Raw genomic sequence first — 17,247 nt, forward strand, 5'->3', positions numbered from 1 at the left:
CAATGAGAGCTTCCTATTCCATCAGTGTCAGCCTCCACTCAGAATTAATTGCTTCTGGCATCATTGTCATGCAACTTGGTTCTGTTCTCACCTGTCTCACAAATGTGGACAACAGTTTCTGGGATGTGCTTCGAAATGGATGAGGAAAAAGCTGCTTGCCTGTGCCCATGCTCTTAGCTTTGATTAATTTGCCTAATATCATTAAACATGTTGAAGATACAAGTGATGGTGTACTTGTCATATGTTGTTTCTTACTGTATCCTGTGTTGCATCTCCTTATCACTTTATTTCCTCTGTCTTCAGAAGTGGAAACACAGAAGCCTGCTGCAGGTGCTATCCCCAGACAAGTCAGGCCTGAAAATGGCTGTGGCCAAATGCAGCTATGAACCTGAAGGAAATTCAGCTATCCAGCTTGTCAGAAGCCATAAATACTATGTATTGCAAGGGGAAGATTCTGACTGGTGGAAAGTAAGGGATTTGCAAGGGTAAGTATGTGCTGCAGAATACTTTTGTTCCATGACTATGGTCTTCCACATGCCATCTTCACAGACGACATTGCAGGCAGTCCTGTTACCTTTCAGGGCCTATGTTAGCCCTTAGTAGCTTTAAAACCTTGCTCTAGAAGCCTCGTTGTCTTCCGTACAGCTCCATTTTCACTACCACCCTTGGCTGCCAGGTTGGGTAAGATTTACAATAGTTGCTGCCTGGTATACTAAGATAGTACCCAGTGACCTTATTATTGATATGTGCTTGAAGAAGGGCTGTGTATACAGAAGCTGTCCACTTTTTCCAACTATTGAGTTTAAGTGAATAAAAAGATAAAATTTCTCCTCACAAATGCTGCCACTCTTGTTTGCACTAAACCATTTTTAGACAATCACGGTTACTGCTGCAATAGCAGTGACGGCAGGGAGACCAGTGAGAAATGCTGAAGCATTAATCACTTCTTACTTCAGTCCCTTCCCAGCTTTAGCAATACTTTTCCACTGAGACAGAACACCTCAGCCTGTACAGGACAGAAGAGTTTAATTGCTCTCTTTGAGGTTCACAAGTGGAGGAATCCCCTTCAGCAACTTAAAATAGATATTTTGCATTAATACCCATCTGGAACAGAAAACAGTTTCTCTTCCCGAGTTACAAAATGAGAAATGGCTTTAGGAGTACACTGGAGACAAAGGCAGCACAACAAACAGGATCTGCCTGGAAGAGATAAGATTCCTTGTCTGTCTCGTGATGGATACTAGCTGAGTTTGACTTTATGTGATTAATAGAAATGTGGAAGGGAAGAATTTTTGAGCTAGGGGATGCCCAAACTGATTTGGAACAGAATGAAACTACTTGATCCACTCATAATTCACTGACTATGTTTACAACTGCATGGAAACCAACAAATAAAGCAATCTTAAATTAAGGTAAAGTGTCTGCACTTTATAACTCACAGGACTGGCATACCATTCTGGATGAAGAAAGCATCACACAACCCCAGCAACTCAAAGACAATGATAAATTAGTAAGATGAGATATGTTCCTAAATGTCTTCACTGGACTGTTTATGGCTGTGTAAAAGCATATGATCCAGGCAGCTCCACTTGTAGAGCTTCAGTAGAGGGCTCTAAGATGAATGAAGGAGCAGAGAGAGATTAAGAAAAAGAGGGACATTTATAGTTTTTTCTTTGGCTTGAGAAAGTGAGACTTTTGCAGTATTGATTCTGTAAGGACAACTCACAGATACATCACAACAAAACATTCAAATTCTGCTTGAAAATATACTGAAGATCTTGTTTTCTTGAATGTAGTAGGAACAAACATCAGGAGTTACCTGTTTCACCTGTTTTCATGCACTCTCTGTCTTCTTTTCACTCTATGGAGATCTGTGTTGAAGAAATCCTTCCTTTCTGTGTCCATCCATATTCAAACATACAATTTATTCCCCCTATTTATTTTTCAGATGGGCACAGCATACAGCCCACCCCCTTACAACTACAGATGCTAGTTGGCCCCCATAACTTAGAGCCATCATGCCATGCTTCCAGCTGCCTTAAGTGGTAGCTCAGCTGTCCATATTCATTTAGCTTAGCTGCTCAGTTGCACCTGGCATTGTGTCAGGAAGAGTGCTGAGTCTACCTGTTGACTTTCTGCGCTTGACCTTGGATACTCTGCTGGCACCCATTAGTCGCTGGCATCCTTCATCACAGCAACTGAGATGGCATATAATGATACTGCCGAACAGCTGCTCCAGTCTCCCATATGATGAAACCAGTCACGGAAGAAGGAGCCATTTCAAAGACTAGTGAAAAGTGTACTTCATTGAAATGTAATTTTCTAAAGCAAATTACTTCTCTATTTTTCTACATGGTAAGTAAAAGCAGAAATGTTTTAACTATGAGCAGTTCTGTTAGTGGCATTCTAAAAAGTGACTCTCCGATTAATACCTTTTTTAAGTGACCGAATTTAAGATGCAGTCATGTACGATAGCTAAACTGTGAACTGTTTATTTTGCAGGAATGAAGGTTTTGTACCAAGCACTTACTTGAGAAAGTTATCTCTGAATGATGATGAGCCAAGGTGAATCAATATACAGCCATCCACTGTTTAAATGTTTTACTCACCACTCTAGTAAAGATTAGGCAATATTTCTGGAATATTTTTCTTTTTAAATAACTTTCTGAGTACTAAGCATAAAGTTTTCTGAAAGTTGCAGAATCAGATACAATTTGTCTTCTTGACTCATACATTAATGCAAAAAACATCCATTGAAAATCCTGGTTTCATTTAAATCAATACTGTTTTGCCACTGACTTCAGTTATGCTGGGATTTTAATCTTTATGCTCTTATTTCAGCATAAAATCAGCCTTGCTAGCACTCTCACACCTTTGTATGTATGTGAGTAGTCCAGTACAGGATAAAGGGAGTCCAGGTCTGTCGAAGTGATGCATCAGATCCATCTTTCCCTTTTTAGTAAGATGACAGGACATTGTAAGCACTAAATGTATGCCAAAGTCTGTGAATGAAAATCTTGCAGAAACAGAAAAGATTGTCTCATAGTAAACCATGCTTGACAAGATTCAGAGGTTTCCTTAAAAAAGCCATACTCTTACAGTATCGTGTAAAAGGCAGCATAAAGAAGAATCAAGAAGATTATTTTAGAGGCCTCTTTTTCTGGCACATGAACTCCTGTTGTCTGTCATGCTAAGAACATTTATTTGGAAAGTCTAGGGCTGTGCAGTTTTAGAAATCGTCCACGTAAATTTGGAAAAGGTAGATGCATTCTCTTCATAAGATCACTAAAGGGGTATGTAGTTTCATTGCCTGTTACATCATGCACAGAGAATATTTGGGTTTCCAACACATTGCACAGTGGAGGAGAGAGGCTGTATAAGTGTTTACCAAGTCATAAAAAAATCAACGTAATTAAATATGTCTAAATTTTTTGAAATATTCAGCTTAGACCATGGTATAACTGCTCAAAAAATATATGTAGTATGACTTTTAACCCAAAGAAGGTATTTCTCATAAGTAGTTTTTCACAAGTTCAGCATGTTCTTTTGTCTTTGCAGGGAAAACCTCAGCGTCAGTGATCAGACATTGGCAGAAGAGCAGAGTATTGCTAAGCACGAGTGAGTACATAGAATATATCTGCATGAGGACCAAAAGATTCTTTGGGCAGAGACTGTCTTTCCACTTTACATGTCCACTATAAATAGAGCAATGGTATCCTATGTAAGGCTGTAATAATAATAATTGTAGATATTGTCATGAGCAACATCACTGCCCACAGACTTCCAAAGGCATGCTGTGTGGTGTGGTTGACACGCTGGAGGGAAGGAATGCCATTCAGAGGGACCTTGACAGGCTGGAGAAGTGGGCCTGTGTGAACAACATGACGTTCAGCAAGGCCAAATGCAAGGTCCTGCAAGTGGGTCGGGGCAATCCCAAACACAAGCACAGGCTGGACAGAGAGTGGCACGACAGCAGCCCTGAGGAGATGGACTTGGGGGTACTGGTGGATGAGAAGCTCAACTTGAGCCAGCAATGTGCACTTGCAGCCCAGAAAGCCAACCATATCCTGGGCTGCATCAAGAGAAGCATGGCCAGCAGGTCGAGGGAGGTAATTCTGCCCCTTTACTCCACTCTTGTGAGACCCCACCAGGAGTCCTGCATCCAGCTCTGGAGCCCCCAACATAAGAAGGACATGGATGTGTTGGAGCAGGTCCAGAGAAGGGCCACAAAAATGATCAGAGGGCTGGGGTACCTCTCCTACAAGGACAGGCTGAGGGAGTTGGGGTTGTTCAGCCTGGGGAAGAGAAGGCTGCGGGGTGACCTTATAGCAGCCTTCCAGTACCTGAATGGGGCCTACAAGAACGATGGAGAGGGACTTTTCACAGGGGTGTGCAGTGATAGGACAAGGGGGAATGGCTGTAAACTAAAAGAGTGCAGATTTAGATTATATATTAGGAAGAAATTCTTCACCATGAGGGTGGCGAAACACTGGAGCAGGTTGCCCAAAGACCCTGTGGCTGCCCCCTCCCTGGAAGTGTTCAAGGCCAGGTTAGATGGAGCTTTGAGCAACCTGGTCTGGTGAAAGATGTACCTGCTCATGGCAGGGGGGTTGGAACCAGATGATCTTTAAGGTCTCTTCCAACCCAAACCATTCTATGATTCTATGAATGTATTTGGTTTCAGACAAAAAAAGTCATTTACACAAATCAGTTTTGTACGCTAAAGGGATGCTTCATGAAAGTGAACTGCTATTAAAAAGGCTTCATTGGAGTTCCCTGAACTGATCTGACATAGCATGTTTAGCTTGTTTCCTCCATTTGGGATCTCTCGGTTTACTTAAATATTGTGACAACCAGAAGGTTCAAGGTTGGAGGAGAACTATGCACCTCGCAGCTTTTAGGGAGACAGCTGTGTCATGGTCTGCAGGAGACAGAGCAGCGTGCTTCTGCTAGAGCTCCAGGCAGAACTTTAGGGCAGCAGGATTCTTCTCTAAGGAGTTACTGTAAAAAGTCAGAGTCACAGGGTGAGCCCAGATATTTCAGGGCAAGGAGAGCCACTGGATGAGAGGGAGCAAATTGGAACTAGTGGTTTCCCTTTTATTCCGGGGCCTAAAATCACATATGCAGGAAAAGTCCCAAATCTACCTTCTGGCTTTTAAAACCAGTTTTGAAAGTATTTATGATGTCTGGCATTTATCATGTGTCTGCTGTGCCTTATTCAGAAATCAGCCTGTGAATAATAAGCCCAATATTTCTCGTTGCAGTTGGTATGCTGGTAATATCTCCCGTGCCCAGTCTGAGCAGCTGCTCCATCAGAAGGTCCTATATGTCCTTTATTGCTTGTATATGAACAACCATGGAAATATTTCTGTCTGTTGTCTTTGCTATGCTGTGTAGCTAGAGGATGCTGATGCTCTTCAAATAGCTGTAGTATTACAGACTGCTAGAAATTCTTGTGCTAACTTGGTATCGATAAACAGATCTCCAAAAATGCTTGGATATGTTAATGGTCCTTTTACACAAATAAACAAATGATGCATCTCTAAAATAGGATTGAAACAAATCCATACGGTGTGCATTTGCCCTCAGAGCTCTGCTTTTTGGTTTTACCTCTAGGACTGTGCTGTTTGCTGCAGTGTGGCTTTTCCTGCAGGTCAGCCTAGAGGAATCCTCTGTGATGATTTTACAATACACAAATGTGAAGTAAAAAAAGTTCACCCAGACAAGCAGACAACCCCGAGCAAGCTCAGTGCTGTGTCCACTGAGCGTTGGCCGGATGCAGCTGACTGGGAGCGAGGATGGATAGCACCACAGGGCTAGTCAGGTGTCTTTACAGTGGATGACTGCAGAAATACTTGTCCATGCACCTTTCTGGTGGAGACCCAGCCTCAGCCATGCTTTGGTCTTGGATGTGCTGTGTAAACAAGTTTTCCTCTTATGGCTTGCTGCTTTCTCACAGCCAGTCCTACTGGTACTCAGCCGCTAACAACTTTGATATAACCCGACCCTTTGGGAGCCTTGTCTCAGTGTCCTTTCCCTTAGACCTGCACCACAGGTTCAGGAATGAAATGTGAGCTTGGCAAATCACTGGAGAAAGGCAGATATGTCCCAGTCTCAAAAGGTGTTGGATGCTCCTGACTCCAGTTAACTTTAAGGGGATATGGATCTTCCTTTGAACTTCACAGCGATGAACCCTGCCCTGTATGTGAGGTTCTAGATGTCTTCTTTCCTCCCTGCAATAGCCATTCCTAGAACATTTGAGGTGTAGCTGTTAAATGAACTATGAAAACCAGAATTTCGAGCTCTGCATGGCAAACCATTAACAGAAGTAAAAGTGGATAGTGAAAGTTAGGACCAGAGTACCACATAAAGACTAAAAATAGTCCGAATATAATAGAGTACAGTGAAAATATTTCTACTTATTCAGTAATTCAGGAATACTTTGGCAATAGAAAATTCATCAGTCTAACGCATTATGTAAAGGAACTGAGTGTGGTGGATAGAGCTCTTATTCAGATAGCATGTATGTGGTAGTGTTTGGGTCTTCTAGTGTGTACCTCCTCTGGAGGGGACATGACAAAGGAAATGGGGTTAACAACTCTCCATGTCCCCATTTACAAATCCGTATATGTGCACCAAAACAAAATTGCAGACTACTTGCTGCATGTCTGGGCTGGGGTACAACTCAGCTAACTTAAGACATTTACAGTGGGATACCACAACCAGTTACCTAGACCCTCTTTTTGTTGGAGAGAAATCTATATCTCTCAGGAATAATTCATCTTGTCCTAATGTCATCCTTAAAGGAGGTCAGAAGAGTCATGTCTCCTCTCCTTTGTGGACATTACAGTGTAAAACTCAGAAGTTCACTGAAAGGAATCCCAACCTCATCGTTCCTTGTTTGTTTGCTTTTATTTTTATTCAGGGAAAAGAAGGTGCTTTTATGGTTCGGCAATCTAGCCAAGCAGGAATGTATACTGTGTCTGTATTCAGCAAGGTTTCTGAGTGAGTATTCAAAGAATGAGTACCATTTATATGAGCATGCTATGGGCATGTTGCTTGGTGTGACTGGTCAGACAAAATCTCTACGTTGTATTAAAGGTGAATCGCGGGCACATTCAGGTCATATCAGTTATTTGAATTCATACATGCCAGAGGCTCCCTGAACATGGGAATAGAGGCCCAGAATTGTCTCGTCTAAACACAGACATGTAACAGGCACATCATCTAGGGTAATAGTGAGTCTCAAGAGTGAGAAAGAAACAAAGGGAAGGGGAAGGGGAAGGGGAAGGGGAAGGGGAAGGGGAAGGGGAAGGGGAAGGGGAAGGGGAAGGGGAAGGGGAAGGGGAAGGGGAAGGGGAAGGGGAAGGGGAAGGGGAAGGGAAGGTGTTCAAAATCAGGTGCAGAACCATTGCAAGGGCAGTATGTGAAAGTCTTTTGCTCTAGATGTAGCTGTTGGGAGACAAGTACTAACCATCAGACTACATTAGAGGATGCAGCAGTCTCCAGTGTGCTAGGACCCTGTACTACATAGCCAGCAGGTATTAAGGGGGGAAAAGCAGTCTGAGACAAATGTAACAGTCTTCCTGGTGACATCTACTACATATTTTGTTATTCGGCCAGCTGGAGTGTTGGAGTGTTGCTGTTCATTCAGCAATGAACTAATCTATTAACACGTGGGCTGGAAGGCACTTTGCAAGACTTTGACATGTACAGCACTTTGTGATGTTTTTCAGAAGTAAAAAAGGAACAGTCAAACATTATCATGTGCACAAAACCCCTGAGAACAAGTATTACCTTGCTGAAAATTACTGTTTTGAATCAATTCCCAAGCTTATACACTACCATCAGCACAACTCAGCCGGTAATCGTTTATGTTCTTTCTACTTAATTGGTTTTGGCTTAGGCTTCTGGACTTCTCAGAGTTATGGCGAATCTCTTCTCATATCAAATGTTCTAAAAATTGAAACGTCTTTTGGGACACTTTGGGTGGAACTTGATCTAACATATTCACAATCAATATAGTTGCTTTCCTTTGCTGTACAGTGCTTTTTGGTATTGCAGTACCTCTTCTTGCAATACCTTTGCTGGACTAGCCCTTAAGCATAGAAAATTTTCAGTTTTGTGTCATGATGCAGCAGGTGCTTTATATTGAATATTTCATATCTCTCATCATCTAGATGGGTTTAATGTGGCAGGGGAAGGGAGGTATTTGTTTCCCTGTATTTTCTTTGATTTCAGAAGACTCGTGTATATATTGTGACCTTTAATAAGTTTTCTGTGTAGGTATGGTGACAAGACTCCGGCATGCAGTGTCTACGCAAGTAAATAAAGTCCCAACCACAGCTTCATTAGGAAACGGTATGAAGATAACTTTCCTTTTTGAAACTGATGTCAATCTTGGCCACCAAGGAAAGAATAACCAGAAAACCATGACTCTTACTGCTTTTTGGGCTTGCAGGAGGTTATAGGATCTTTGAGCTCTTTGTTTGGTTGCCATTTCCATTTGTCCACACAGGAGGCAATGTGAGAACTTGGCAAGGATGCTCTTTCAGTCCATAGCTCCTTCTGTAGTTTCCTCTTGTCCACTGCAGCATTGAGACTTTATGGTTCTGTGAAATAGGGTATCCCTTCCTACAAGCTTGTGTAGACCACTTCCAGGACAAGGTGAATGCAAAGTCACTTTATATAAACTTTAAAAACTTTTATGTTGTGCCGTTTTTAAGGCATTTTATGTCAAGTTTTATATCAACAGTGCAAGACCTTGTGTGCTTCCTTCCCCAGCACATCTGAGCCATGGCCATTCTTTCCTTTTACCATATTACCTGGCATAGTAATACTCGTTCTTCAATCCCCTACATGAAAATATATCATCATTTGATGCATAAATCTTTCTCAAAACTATTTATAATGCTGAAACTTAAGCAGTAGCAAACAACACTTGTATGAAGTGTAGTCTCCTTCCATAATTCAAACACAAACCCACAAGACAGGTGTGTTGCTTCATTACTGTATGATTCTGCAACACTCCAGAGAAAACAACAGCATTGCATGCGGGGGATACCATGCCTGCCTTTGTCCTTTTTTATAGCTAAAGGTTTTTCTTTTGTGCTTCTAGGAATCTGGGAGCTGAAACGAGAAGAAATTGTCCTGTTGAGAGAGCTAGGGAGTGGTCAGTTTGGAGTGGTGCATCTGGGAAAGTGGAAGGGACAATATGATGTGGCCATAAAGATGATTAAAGAGGGAGCAATGTCAGAAGATGAATTCATAGAAGAAGCTCAGACCATGATGTAAGCTACGGCATTGCTTAATTATTTGGAAATAGTGATCTCTCCAAACGTTAATCAGTAATGTATACCACACACAGGAAAGAGAATTTCCTCTTAAAAATAGCATAAAGTAGCATTGACGATGTTAGGCATAAGCTAAATAGGTAGCCACATAGGATATTTGAAGTATTACCAAAGGAACTTCACAAAGATGGATAGGGTCATCTACAAAGTTTGCACTTAACATCTATTCCACAGCTTCAGAAGTTCCATACATGCCACTTAGAACTATGTTTCATTAGCATTTATACAGAAACAGTTAGGAAGCTGTTCCTGCCATCCTGCAGGTAGAAATGAGAGACAGATTAATAACTGAGAAATCCCAGAAATATGAATATGAGACTTGAAGTTTTAGTCTCTGACTCTGCAGAGGTAAAGATGTTAGAATTTCCAGTGAAATTCCATGAGATGACAATTGAAGCCTACGGATTCAAGAATATTTTGGATATCTCACATCCTGAAGGAATGCACTACATTCCTGTCAGTTAACTAGCTGATATGATCAGGATTCTCAATCTGAAAATTTTGCAACTTGGTTTTAGCAAAAAACTTTAAGGCCTAAGGTCCACCCCACCAACTCAGATCTATTTTCTCCCACCAGTAAAGTTGCACTTCTGCGCTGCTAAATCCTATTTCAAGTTTTGGCTAGAAAGTTATCATTTCACCAATACTGAGTCTTCTTTTGATTGTCGTCAATACTGAGTTTCAAAGTAATGAGCAGAAGGACACTCAGTTCTTCCTGAAAAGGAATATTTAAAGTCTGAGATGGGACTGTATCCAGTCTCAAGAATTTTTCAGTACGTTGCATAAATATTTGAAGAACAAAACTTACAGAAATGCACAATGATCTCTATTTATTCTTCAATCATTTTAACTTTATTTATTTCAGGAAACTTAATCATCCCAAACTGGTTAGACTGTATGGTGTATGCTCAAAATTGTATCCCATCTATCTAGTGACGGAATACATGCCTAATGGCTGTTTGCTCAGCTACCTAAGGAGTCATGGGAAGGAACTACAGCCACTTCAACTTCTGGAAATATGTTATGATGTTTGTGATGCTATGGCATTTCTGGAGAGCTGTCAGTTCATACATAGAGATTTGGTAAGCTATCCCACAGGAGAAGGGGAAGAGGGAAGGTGGGGGATGACCTAACATTAGGCAGCCGTACCCCTCAGGATCTGCCACTGCTGCGCTGGCTCTGCTGGCACACACCCCAAAAAGCATTGCGGGCTGCCAGACAGGGACACCCAGATGGCTCCATACAAGGCAGCCCTGGACGAGCAGCACGAAAGCCACACGTAAACAGCACTGCCCACAAGCTAGTACGCTCTGCCTTGGAGCTGAGCGGACAGGTCTACAGCACTGGACACTGTGCTGCCTGCATTTATGGGCCCTAGCCTCGAGGATTTATGCACCACTTGGCAGCACAGGCATCCAGTTGTAAAATTAGTCCACTGAAGTGAAGGGTTCTGTCCAATGATTATGTACTCCTCCAGGAGAAAGAGGCGAAACATTGAATATTTGGGTCACTTAGATTGGGGATTTATCTAATTGGGAGCTATTTCTCTGATAAAAAAAGCGTGAATGCTACTAGGATAAACTGACATGTACTCCGGTTCACTGCAAGCAGGAACAGAACTTGAAAGTGTTTATCTGCCAGTTTTCGAGCAAGTATTTCAAGTTGCTTTTGATGAGGGGATCAGTCCTTTCAAGGACTTCTACCTAGAGTTTATGCAAAACTTAGCTTTCAAGAATACGGCCATTCTTTGGGGAAATAAGCTGTTATTTTATTGGCCTATTAAAAGTGAACCTGGACAAATTTCTGATGCATTGTACTTCAGAGTCAGTAGCAGTATTTTACCTTCTACCTCTAGATAAAAATACATTGGAAGATTTGTGACAATTTATGTTACAGACTTGCTTAATTTTCCAATAGGGGTGCAGTCTCCTCAGGTAGCATATTAAATACCTTGTTGATGATTTCAAAGAGCTGTGGTTCTCCTTCCCCTCTACTCTGCCCTAGTGAGGCCCCATCTGGAGTACTGTGTCCAGTTCTGGGCTCCCCAGTTCAAGAAAGATGAGCAGCTACTGGAGAGGGTCCAGAGGAGGGCTACGAGGATGGTGAGGGGACTGGAGCATCTCTCCTATGAGGAAAGGCTGAGGGAGCTGGGCTTGTTCAGCCTGAAGAAGACAAGGCTGAGAGGGGATCTTGTAAATGCTTATAAATATCTGAAGGGTGGGTGTCAGGAGGATGGGGCCAGACTTTTTTCAGTGGTGCCCAGCGACAGGACAAAGGGCAACAGGCACAAACTGAAGCATAGGAGGTTCCAGCTGAACATGAGGAAGAATTTCTTTACTTTGAGGGTGAAGAAGCACTGGAACAGGTTGCCCAGGGAGGTTGTGGAGTCTCCTTCTCTGGAGATATTCAAAACCTGCCTGGACAAGGTCCTGTGCAGCCTGCTGTAGGTGACCCTGCTTCGGCAGGGGGGTTGGACTAGATGATCTCCAGAGGTCCCTTCCAAACCCCTACCGTTCTGTGATGCAGCGTTCATGTGTAACCAAAATTGTTAAATCCATACCTCATCAATTTTCACGTTCAGCAATCAGGAATATCAGACGACTTAAGCAGCAGAATTCAATTTGCAAATACAAAGTCAGTTTTCTGAAAACTGGCTGTGCACGATGGGAAAACAGAAATAAAACATGAGCTTGATTTCAGGCTGAAAATTGTAGATGCAAACTGTATCACAGAAATTAATAAGCATGCAAGCAGAGAATACAGCCTTAGATAAATGTTCTCAAGTGATCATTTGCAGAACTAGGCTTGTTTTGAACTTTTCATAAATCAAGCTGTTTGAATCACCTTTCATTGCTCTATTCTGTTTAGAGTGCATTGCGAATAACCCAATGAATGTTTTTCACTTTTTGATGCCTTGGTAAATTCTGAGACTACTGATAAGGATGCTGGAGTAGAAAACAATTTGAAAGACAGGATTTAGTTTCTGGTTTTGTTGCTGTTTTTCTGGGTGAATGTGGGTCTCTCACCTCTGTTTCCTCATCCCTCAATGTCCTTATTTGTAAAGCTGGGATAATGGTACAGTATGTTTTTCAATCAATAGTCAAAAAGTGAAAAAGAGAGCTGCCTACTATTTCCTTACAGTTCCAGACTTAATTGCTTCAATCAAATAATGTATTATTCACTGGAACTCTAGAGGACAAATTATTATCAGCAAAATACCAAGACATGACATTATTTCCTCCTCTTTGTGTTTTTCCCACTCATCTCTTTCCTTGTTTTCTACTAAAGGCTGCTAGGAACTGTTTGGTTGACAGCAATCTTACTGTGAAAGTATCTGATTTTGGGATGACTAGGTAAGTAAAAGAACTGGGAGCCTTGCGAAGCGATGCTGTTAGTGTGTGTATAGCTCACTGGCATTGATCAGCTAGCAACTGGTTGTTAGGCAAGTCAAGCCACAGGGTGTGACACAGCTCTTTGTGCCTCCTTTCCATTAATGACCGTAAGCTGTGGTAGGGTTAGAATAAACGCGTTCTGGTGTCTCAAAAAGTTAAGGTTTAAAGTCCAGTCAAAGCCGAGAGATTTCACTAGTTATGTTCGTTAAAGAAATCTCAGAGTTTACTTTGTGTACACAATTTTCACCTAATTTGGGGGCCAAACATCTTAATTAGCAGCCTCAACGGAGAGAAGTTGGAGAAGATGAGCAGCCTAGAGAACTTGTCCTCTGAGAAACAGCTGACAGAGCAGACTGCTTAGTCTGGTGAAGAGAGGGCTAGGAGGGGATCTAAAAGCTGCCTGTAGCCACTTCAAGTTACAAAGGTGATCGAGCCAAGTAAGTCTTATTAGAGCCAGGCAATGTAACAGCGGACATCGGCTACACACTGTAGCTTGGGAAGTTCAAGCTGGACAGTAAAGAGAAGTTGTTTCCCCAGGAGTGTAGTGGAACAGTGAAACGTGCTATTCAGGCAGACTATGAGACTGCTGTCTTTTGGAGGCTTTTAAGACTTGGCTTCTCATGGTTGACCTGATCTGATGTTGGGAGCAATCCTGTCTGAGCAGGAGGCTGGGATATGTGGCCTTACAACGAGCATTTCTGTGATTCTGCATTATTTCTCTTATACATTGATAGCAATGATCTATTCTATAGATTATAGCTAATGCCTCTATCAGGTATCCTTTGGAAATCTGGGATTCTGCCCAGGCTTTTCTTAGGAACCTTGTGATGTGCAGGGAAAAAGCAGTAAATAGTATTTCACTGTAACTCAGTCACAACCAAGTTTGGTTCTTGCCTTGTAGGTATGTTCTGGATGATCTGTATGTAAGTTCACTAGGAACCAAGTTTCCAGTGAAATGGTCAGCACCAGAAGTTTTTCACTACACCAAATTTAGCAGCAAGTCAGATGTATGGGCCTTTGGTATGTATGGAATTTGACATATAAATGTGTATGCATATATGCCATGATGTTTGGATTTCCTCAGCTTACTAAGCAGAAATGCTAGCCATTTACACACTGAAGGAATGTATGGAGCCGTTACAGTTTATGTTCTTGTTTAATATTTTGATGCATCGAAGCCCTATACTCTGAATTTTTTTAGCCCTACAGTTTTAGGCACATGGAAATTCTGCCTGCTTCCCATTTGCTATATGTGCATTTAATATGGTAAAGTAAACTGTTGGCAGTGGAGATCAAACAGTATCTTTGGTGTATCTAGACCATAAGTAAGTGCTGCCCAAGTCAAATGAGCTTTTCTGTTAGTTGCAGAGGTCAGAGTGGACTCTGTGCATAAGGCAGGTGTGGAAGAGAGTCTGTGTGAGCTGGGACTCTGTATCTCACAAAAATAAGATGCATTTGCAGATCACTTTTTACCCAGGAATTTCAAAAATTTGAACTTCTACTTGAGTGGGTTTTCAGGCTATTATTTACAAATCCCTGGAGTGTGTTCAGTGTTCCTAAAAGTCTGCAAAAGGTGTCAAAGGAAAGAAGGCCTTTTGTGAATGGGCTTAAATGCCGCTTACATGGGTTTGCTCCTCCAGCAGGAAAATTTTGGCAGCAGTCAGGTTGGTGAAAGATTGGCAGCCCACTTTTCTTGACATTGAACAACAGTGAATTAAAGCAGATAAAAGTGTTTACAAATGCTGGGTGGCTTCTTATCTTTCACATCAGCTAGTCTCCCAGTATTAAACACTCTGGCAGAGAACAGCTCATTCACCTTTACAAATTGTTTATATTATATACGAGTAAATCAGAATTTGCATTTTCTGGTGATACATTTTCTTTTTGTTCTTATCAATGAAATCCTGGCTCCAGGCTTTATTGTCGTTAACTTCAACACTGGCATTAACTTCAGTGAGAAACATTATTTTTCCTTAGAAGGTGTTTTCTCATTTTAACACTACGCATTGATGCAGTGGAAACAATGGGAGAGTGGGATCCGTCAGTTCTTGTTTGGTTGTTTTAAACTAATGAGTCTTTAAAGGGCTAAAGAATTGAACTGATGTATTCATATTCCAAAAGCAGATGTCAGAGAAAAAATAATCTTGTTTTTTTAATGTTCTCATCAGGGAAAGCTGGGATTCAGGTACCATTTTATTCTGATCCTACTGTAACACTGCAATGCTCCAGCCTTCAAGCCGGGGGGAAGTCAAAGATCCAATAAATTTCTTTTTCAAAAAAGTCTTCACTGCCAGTATTATGCATCATTGTGAAATAAATATTTGACAATTTTTTTTTTACTTTACAGCTGACATGATTATCACATATGTTCAGTTACCACAAAAATTGTTCTTTGCAAAGCTATCCTAATGAATTAATGATTATTATATTATCCAGTGTTTCTATTGCTTCAGTATAATCCAGTTTTTTAAGGCATGTGTAGCTGACACTATAAAGCATTCAGAAATCTTTCTGATACCAAAGGAGTATATGTCCCACTCACTTCAAAAAACAGTAAAAAAATTATTTTTTCTATAAAAACTTAGATGCCTAAAGCTGTCAATTTGTTTTTCCTTTGCTTTTTCTCTCTCTCTCTGTTTACACACACACTCACATATATAAGGGGATGTTTGTATGTATTTTGTAAAAACTGCAATCCCTGGATTGCTATGTCTTGGGCTTTATCCTTTACTATCCACATTAAAAATATTTCATAAATAACTGTATAATCTAACTTCACCTTCTACTGCAGCAGAAGTTGTTTCACATTTGGGTACAAAAATCACATTTTTCAGTCATCTCCATACTTTTCTTTGGATAATATTATCTTTAAAAAGGCTGATGAGTTACATGTTGCATGTGTGTCTTGTTCTGGAAAAAAAGGTTCTCTTGCATTTCTTTACTTTTTTTTCTTGTCTTCCATTGCTGTAAATGTTTTTTCAGGTATCTTAATGTGGGAGGTGTTCACTCTGGGAAAGCAGCCCTATGAGCTTTACGATAACACGCAAGTGATTGAGAAAGTTTCTCAAGGATACAGACTTTATAGACCACAGCTGGTTTCAGACATCATCTACCAGATGATGTACAACTGCTGGCATGAGGTATGTATATCTGCACGTGCAGACTGGAGAAACCAAATAATAGGAGTCACTAGGAGTCACTGTTGATAGCTGAATTAATGTTCATAGTGGAAAATATCCCTTATAAAAGCCATTGCTTGTATGTAGTACATATTCTATAGCAGCCTAGTTCAGGACATTTTTAGTACAGGAAAGAAGGCAAAAAGGAAAATTGACTCCCTTGTCCTCAGAACCACGTATTTAAGCAAATAAGTGCAAAATACCCTTCAACGTCAACATAATATACGGGGTGAGATTCTGCTCACCTAATTTTAATGGTTTAAAATTTGACTGCTGAGCTAACCTAATTGTCTAAATTCCTTCCAAAATTACAGGACTATCACTGGTACCTCTCCATGGTCATTTGCTCTTTTTGTTTTAGCCACCATGAAATAAAAGACATCTGCTTTCATATACAGGGATCTTAAACAACTAATTTAGATGAGATCTCTACCTTTTTAGATACCTGATGTTACTTGAAATAACCCCACCCTTAGAGTGGGAAGAATGTGTTACCCCATCTGTGAGTCTTCTAGGAGTTGTAAGTCAAATGCTGATCATGCTCATTTTATTTTGAAAGATCTGTGTCTGCTGTGCCAAGATCTGTCCTGATTTATTGCTCTTCTTCATCTAAATTCTCACCAGCTGTCTGTGGACCATGATCTGTTTCTCAGCAGCAGCAAAGAACTGTTTGGCGTATTACTGGTGATACCATGAAATATCAGTGATATTTGGGGTTTTTTAGATATAATTGTCAGAAAAATGAAGAAAATAACTCATGTTTGGGGACATGTTAATGCAAAGAAATAAGGTTAAACTATCACAACATAAGAAATATGTAAAAAGTAACTTCAATTTTCTTCACATCATAACCATCACTGTCTCTACAAATTTCTGCATGCTAAAATTAAGAAAAATTAATGCAAATTACAGTTCCTGAGTGGTTTAAAAATTAAATAACTATGCCCATCATCTTTACTTCATTTAGCTACCAGAAAAACGCCCTGCCTTTTACCAGCTCTTATCATTTTTTGAGGCACTGAGAGAAGACAACAGAGCTTGAAAAAGAAGATTCACAAACATATGACTGCACATACTGGTTCCTTATCATCTGTCTTCTGTACAAGAGCTAAATATGAAATCTGCCTATTAGCCACCCCTACTATTCTGTATGTTGGTGGTGTTCTCATTTAATCAGGGAGTTGACGAAGAAGCGTATGGAGAAAGCTTTTGTGACACTCTGCGGGTGACAGAATTTGGAAGGATACTGTGGAACAATGTAATTCATTTTGTTAGCACTGTCTCAAAGGACTTCTCAGACATTGAGATATATAAACCAATTTT

General features: G+C 40.8%; 1 protein-coding gene across 1 annotated transcript in view; it reads left to right on the forward strand.

The window, feature by feature from the left end:
• The window catches only part of BMX (BMX non-receptor tyrosine kinase), a 28,561-nt gene extending 11,595 nt beyond the window's left edge, over positions 1 to 16,966 (forward strand). Inside the window, exons 6-17 of the mRNA XM_075410908.1 lie at positions 307 to 485; positions 3,559 to 3,618; positions 5,265 to 5,319; positions 6,926 to 7,005; positions 7,737 to 7,864; positions 8,287 to 8,361; positions 9,119 to 9,290; positions 10,219 to 10,435; positions 12,642 to 12,706; positions 13,647 to 13,765; positions 15,728 to 15,885; positions 16,892 to 16,966. Of these exons, the coding sequence (XP_075267023.1) occupies positions 307 to 485; positions 3,559 to 3,618; positions 5,265 to 5,319; positions 6,926 to 7,005; positions 7,737 to 7,864; positions 8,287 to 8,361; positions 9,119 to 9,290; positions 10,219 to 10,435; positions 12,642 to 12,706; positions 13,647 to 13,765; positions 15,728 to 15,885; positions 16,892 to 16,966 (1,383 nt within the window). The remainder of the gene's footprint in view (positions 1 to 306; positions 486 to 3,558; positions 3,619 to 5,264; positions 5,320 to 6,925; positions 7,006 to 7,736; positions 7,865 to 8,286; positions 8,362 to 9,118; positions 9,291 to 10,218; positions 10,436 to 12,641; positions 12,707 to 13,646; positions 13,766 to 15,727; positions 15,886 to 16,891) is intronic.
• The last annotated feature ends 281 nt before the right edge of the window (positions 16,967 to 17,247 follow it).

Source organism: Opisthocomus hoazin, chromosome 1 (assembly GCF_030867145.1).
Source record: "Opisthocomus hoazin isolate bOpiHoa1 chromosome 1, bOpiHoa1.hap1, whole genome shotgun sequence".
In the NCBI taxonomy this organism is placed as follows: domain Eukaryota; kingdom Metazoa; phylum Chordata; class Aves; order Opisthocomiformes; family Opisthocomidae; genus Opisthocomus; species Opisthocomus hoazin.